Source organism: Poecilia latipinna, unplaced genomic scaffold, assembly GCF_001443285.1.
Source record: "Poecilia latipinna isolate Pla-1442-1.1 unplaced genomic scaffold, P_latipinna-1.0 Scaffold26, whole genome shotgun sequence".
Taxonomy (NCBI): domain Eukaryota; kingdom Metazoa; phylum Chordata; class Actinopteri; order Cyprinodontiformes; family Poeciliidae; genus Poecilia; species Poecilia latipinna.
In genome coordinates, this window is record NW_015112642.1 from 690,144 (window position 1) to 695,803 (window position 5,660).

The 5,660-nt window shown below is 39.0% G+C and overlaps 1 protein-coding gene across 1 annotated transcript; it reads right to left on the bottom strand.

The window, feature by feature from the left end:
- Positions 1-902: 902 nt before the first annotated feature.
- rdh12l (retinol dehydrogenase 12, like) lies at positions 903-5,593 on the bottom strand. Its single transcript, XM_015038734.1, has 7 exons — positions 5,454-5,593; positions 5,091-5,206; positions 2,870-3,025; positions 2,685-2,789; positions 2,270-2,479; positions 1,258-1,450; positions 903-1,123 (listed from the first exon to the last, which is right to left on the bottom strand). Exons 1-7 carry the CDS (start codon positions 5,465-5,467, stop codon positions 1,021-1,023), a joined length of 897 nt encoding a protein of 298 aa, XP_014894220.1. The 5' UTR covers positions 5,468-5,593; the 3' UTR covers positions 903-1,020.
- Positions 5,594-5,660: the final 67 nt, after the last annotated feature.

Consider the following 5,660-nt stretch of genomic DNA (forward strand, 5'->3'; position numbering starts at 1 on the left):
CTGCCAATTTGATACAGTAGGGGCTTCCACACTTCCCATATCTGTCTCTGTCACTTATCAGAGGAGATAAGTGTTTAATCCGTTAACATGTAGTAACCCGTTTTTCCGAGGTGCCTTTAAACGCAACATGAGCGCTACGCCGCTCGCGCTGGGTTTCCACCTGTGCGGCAGAAGGAGACCTGCTGCTGCTGTGCAGAGCTGCTCAGGTTTGTGTTAGAATCATGGCAGCAAAACAAAGAACTTTTCACAGTTTTCCCCCCAAACTGACTGAGTAGAGTAAAGCTGTTGGATGCAGGTAAAGTTAGCTACAAGATGACTAGCAAGTATCAATACAGCACCTTAAGCTTGTTAACAAGTAGCCTGTAGGCTACTGGTGCCGTTTATGTTCAGCTATGATTCATTTTGCCCCCCAAAAAGTTGATTCCCCAACTAGTGGAACAAGTCAGTGTCGGGATGGGGGCCCCCATCCCGACACTGACTGCACCCCCTTCGCTCACACACATCGTTCAACCAGCCATTTGTAAGCCATAGGGGGGCCCAGAAATAGTGTGGAAACCCCTGGGGGGGAGGGGGGCAGGAGAAAGTTTGGGAACTACTGCTCTAGCAGGTAATAAAGCTAAATCGTCAAATTTGACTCAAAGTTTTAAGTTTTTAAATTCAAATCTAATTTCTAAAAAGTGCACAAAAATGACAGGTAGCCAATTCTACATAATTGGCCTGGATAAACGCACCAGAACCAAATTAATCCCGTTATCAGCAAGCGCTCCTATGATAAAGTTTACACAGCTGGATCTTTTAAATAAGCATCCAGGTTTAGTGTGCAACTCAGCAAATCCCCCATCTGTTTGTTTAGTCAAAAAGACTAAAAATTACTTTATAGCTGCATTTATGAAAAAGAAAAAAGTTAGTAAAACCTTTTATTGACATAAATAGATACACAGAAGGGAAAATGCTGTAACAAGTAGTTTTCTATGAAGGCGTTAAAGGAATGAGTTTGTAAAATAAATAGGATGAAAGGCCTTAATCCCATGACAAGGACAGCATCTTGCAGCTCAGCTCCCACAGCTTCTGCGCCAACTCGTCGTCTTTTCCAGCAGCAGAGCAGCTAGCAGCAGCGCAGCCACTACAAACAACCACAGGTTGAGATGAACTACTTTATATTCACATTTCATCACACAAATGGGTCATTTATGGAGACAATTCCCACAAAGAAGTCATTAACTGCCAACGAGCTGGTTAACTTTGAACTGAAAGTACCTGTAATATGCACCGCTCTCCTTTTCTAGAGACGGCTCCACGGCGCAGTAGATCGTGGTCTGAGCTCCCTCCACTGAGTCTTTGGTGAACGGTTTGGCAATTTTCATGAAGAACCTCTCGGGGGCGCTGAGGTGGCGCCACAGGTCAGTCTGAACGACGCCAGGGTGGAGGGAGTAGGTGGTCACACCGGTGCCTGAACGAGAACAAACCGCGTCCAACACATCAGGAACACCAAAACACATCAGGAGCTGAAAATGTCTTCATATCCAATGATCGACGAGGTTTAAAAGCCTTTACATTTTTTATGTGAAATCTTAAAGAGCTGCTTGAGGCCCTCAGGAATCAGATTTTAGCAGGTTTTGAATTGGGTAAGAACTAAAAACAAAACAGGAGCCTCAATGTCAAAGTATGACTTGCAAAGCAACTCTACCCTGAAAACAGACTTCAAGATACTATACAAGAAATCTCCAAATCCCTAAAATAGCATAAATAATTACAATCAGCAATTTTCCATCTTGCCAAGGGATAGTTAAAAGTGACCCATTATGTTTTCCTGAAGCAGGAAAATAGTTGACCAAAGTGCTGGAACTCTGCTGCGTTGCTAGGTGACTGGGGCTGGGGGAGGGGCTGAGTTCCACTGGGGTTGCTAGGTAACGGCAAAGTGCCACTTCTCTAAAGCTTTTTGAAACTGCCCGTTTTCCAGACACCATGAAATGGTAATTTATTGGCAATTTTTTTTTGAGCATTTGAGATGTTTTTAGAAGCAGTTGAGTTCCAAATGGAAGTAAAAAAAAAAAAAAAAAAAAAGGGAATTTCGCATAATCAGCATCTCTGAATTTGCTGGAGCCTGTTTTCATTTTCACCAACTTCCAATTCCTTCACAAACCATTATTTTTAAACCAATCATTTTATCCCTTAAAATAAAATAAAGCTCCAAACATGTACATTTCCAACAGCAATTTTAAATGAACCGTATAATAACTTAAATGGCAGAGATGAGGTTGTGACAGACCTTCCAGTCTTTTGGCCAGTGAGCGGGTGAAGAGCACGTTGGCGAGCTTGCTCTGAGCATAAGCTTTGTTCTTGTTGTAGCTTTTCTCGCTGTTGATGTCCTCCAGGTTGATGGAGCCCCAGGAATGAGCCATGGAGGACACGTTTACGATTCTGGCCGGGGCCGACCTTTTAATCAGGTCCATCAACAAGTAAGTCAGCAGGAAGTGACCTAAAGAAAGAAAAGGGCTTACATTTCAACTTAAATTCAAATGTTTTACAGAAATGAGAGCTAATGTAAATCACACCGACAACAAACCTCTATTTTAAGAAACACAAATGATGTGTTATTAATATTTGAATTATCTGATGCAACAATAATCACAGATGTGTCATGTTATTACAGACCAAGTTTGTCTGTGATTGGTTATGTTTACCAAAGTGATTGACTCCAATCTGCATCTCGAAGCCATCGGCTGTCTTCCCGTACGGACAAACCATCACACCTGCATTGTTGATGAGGAGGTTGAGCTTCTGCTCATCTGCACAGTAAAGAAAAAAGTTTTAAACTCTTGAAGCATTTAGATAAATTTAAATCTATTCCTCATGAAAGTCAGTTTACTTTGCTGGACGTTTGTTGCAAACTCTCTGATCGATTTGCTGTCTGATAAATCCAGTTTCATGCAGACGACGTTGTCGTTGCCGGAGCTTTTGATGACATCTGTCAAGGCCGTCTGGGCTTTCTCCATGTCCCGACACGCCAAGATCACTCTGGCCCCTAAATACACAAGAAAAAAAAAAAAAAAAAAAAAAAAAAAAATTGGAGTTTAGCATACTTTAAAGGAGAGAGAAGAAAAAAAAAACACAACACAGCAAGGGATTAAAACATACGATCACACACAAAATAAAGCCACATAACATCTGTATTAATGCCAAACTGCACAAAGAAACTCTTAAGACATGAGTAGAGCGCCCTCTTGTGACCAAAAGTGTGAAGGTTTCTCCTCAGGACCGGGTTATGCTTTGTTATGTTGGCCAGTTTGGACCTCCAACGATCCAACTATGATAGAAAGTTAGGTTGTTTAAATATTGTTACTTTAGGTAGTGTAGAGAAAAAAGAATTTGGTCTAAAAAAATAAGTTAAAAAGGGAAAGAAACTTCCTTAATTTACCATTTTTTTAAATGGAGCAAACAGTTTAAGTAAATTAAACTGACAAGAAAAAAAAAAAAAAAAAAAAAAAATCAGTGAGTTCAAAACTGAATACTAAAGTCAATATACATTTCAAGATGCAGTAATTAATTTTGACCACAAGTATTTGAACATATTTTTCCCCCCAAAAAAGGTGTGACAAAACAAAAGAAGCTTTGTTAAACAAGAACTGGGTGCACAGATTTAGATACATTTAGGAGTATGTAAAACATTTTGGTTAAAAGCTGCTGGCAAACATCCCAGACACTGACAAGCCAGAATATTTCTGGAGGAAATCTCAGATGAGGTAAAAGATTGACAGTTATAACAAAAAGAGGTTTATATTCACATTTGGAGTTACATCTCCTTCAGCAACCATGAAGCCTTTGACTTTATATTAACCCTCAAATGCAGAAATGGAAAAAAAAAAAAAAAAAAAATCTGTTTGAGGTGCAAGAGGGTGTTCATTCTGCATCTTGAAGACAGCCTGGCAAAACCCTAATGAGATAACGGGGATTATTTTTACCAACTCAAAAATTACAGACTGGTGTACAAATTAGTATTACATCATCTGTTAAATAACGATGATCTGAGCCACAAAGCAGCTGATAAACACATGGATGACTCGAGATTTGGTTATTCAACTGCCACAAATGACAACCGTCACTTCATTTATTTCTGAAACAACTTTAACATTTATGATTCTACTTCCTCTCTTATGTCAGATCAAAGCTTCTGATTGCATTCAACCACAGAAATTGGTGTAAATGTGTAAAACCACACTTTAAGGTTCCCACAGTGCTGCTTTTCATTCCCTTTTTCTGCAGAGGCACAAGCTAAAATAGTTTGACTTGAATTATGGAAGTTCAATAATTCAACTAAACAGCAGCTTTAATTCAGATTCTAATCAGGTTGTGAATTTAGCATGTTTTATCTTCCAGGTTCTCCAGAAAAGCCAATGATCCAAAACATGTAGAATTTAAGAGAGTATTCATTTAAACAAATTGCAAAGTAGCTTAAAAAAAACCCTAATTTATTATAGGGTTGAAATAATTAACCAGGTATTAATATGACTCTTAACTAGTTTAGTAATCAATTAATCGATAACTGGAGTATAGGTTTTACCCCGACTCATAATGTCCAAAAAGGCCAATTTCTAAAAAAGGCAGAGCAGTAATTAAGCCAAAAATATACACATATTTTGCATTTAAGTTAAACATTGTTATCTGTAAGCAAGTTTTCCCAAAACTCGCATAGTTTTAGCTTCACCTAGTTCAAATTCACTAATGTAATGTCATTGCTTTTTAAACAATGTTTTTTTTTAAAGAAGCGTTTCTTTCCATATTTTGTTGTATTTATCAAACGGTATCAAAAAGGCTTAAGTGGTTAAATGAAAAATCTGTAGAATGTGACCGTTTTTAATTTCGATTAATCTTCAGAATAAGCCGGTAGAATAATAAATTACTAAAATAATCGCTGGTTGTAGCCATAATTTATGACGTCCTAAGAATGACAGGTTTTTAAAGTCATTGCACTATTAGACCTTCATATCTTGACAAACTTATTATTTTGTTTGTTGTGATGTCGAGATCATTTAAAGTACCCAATGTCAACCCAGTAAAGATCAGAAACCAGGTTTGATTGAGATGTTTACCTCTTTTAGCCAGATCGATGGCCGTCTCTTTGCCTATCCCGGTGTTTGCGCCTGTGATCACCGCAGTTTGCCCATCGAGCCTGACGTCAGAGGACCAGGGAGCCCCGAAGAGGTTTCTGGGGAAGTTGAGAAATCTCAGCCGGTGTCTCAATCAACGTAATGGGCGTGGGCATTACTAAACTACCGCTAAACAAAACCATGGCAGTTCGCATTCAAGCTTAAATGTTACAAACGAGACGCTAATAGCTTAGCTTACAAACTGAAGTTTTGTTTGGCTAAAAGTTTACATACAGCTTTAGATAGTCAACATTTTAAACAAACAACGTAAAGATTAAGCGATTACAAACAGAACAGAAGCCTCACCTTAGAGCTTGCATGTTACTTCCACTCAGTAGGCAGACAAAAATGTTACAAAAACCCCGAAAAAACTGACAAACTGGAAGCCAGTTCTTCGACAGCTTCCACCACAGCCTTTCTCAATGAAAAGGTAAGGCTGTGACGAGGCACTTATCCCCAACGGACAGGCGTTTTGACCAATCAGATGCGAGCTCGTCAGTGGTAGACACAGCT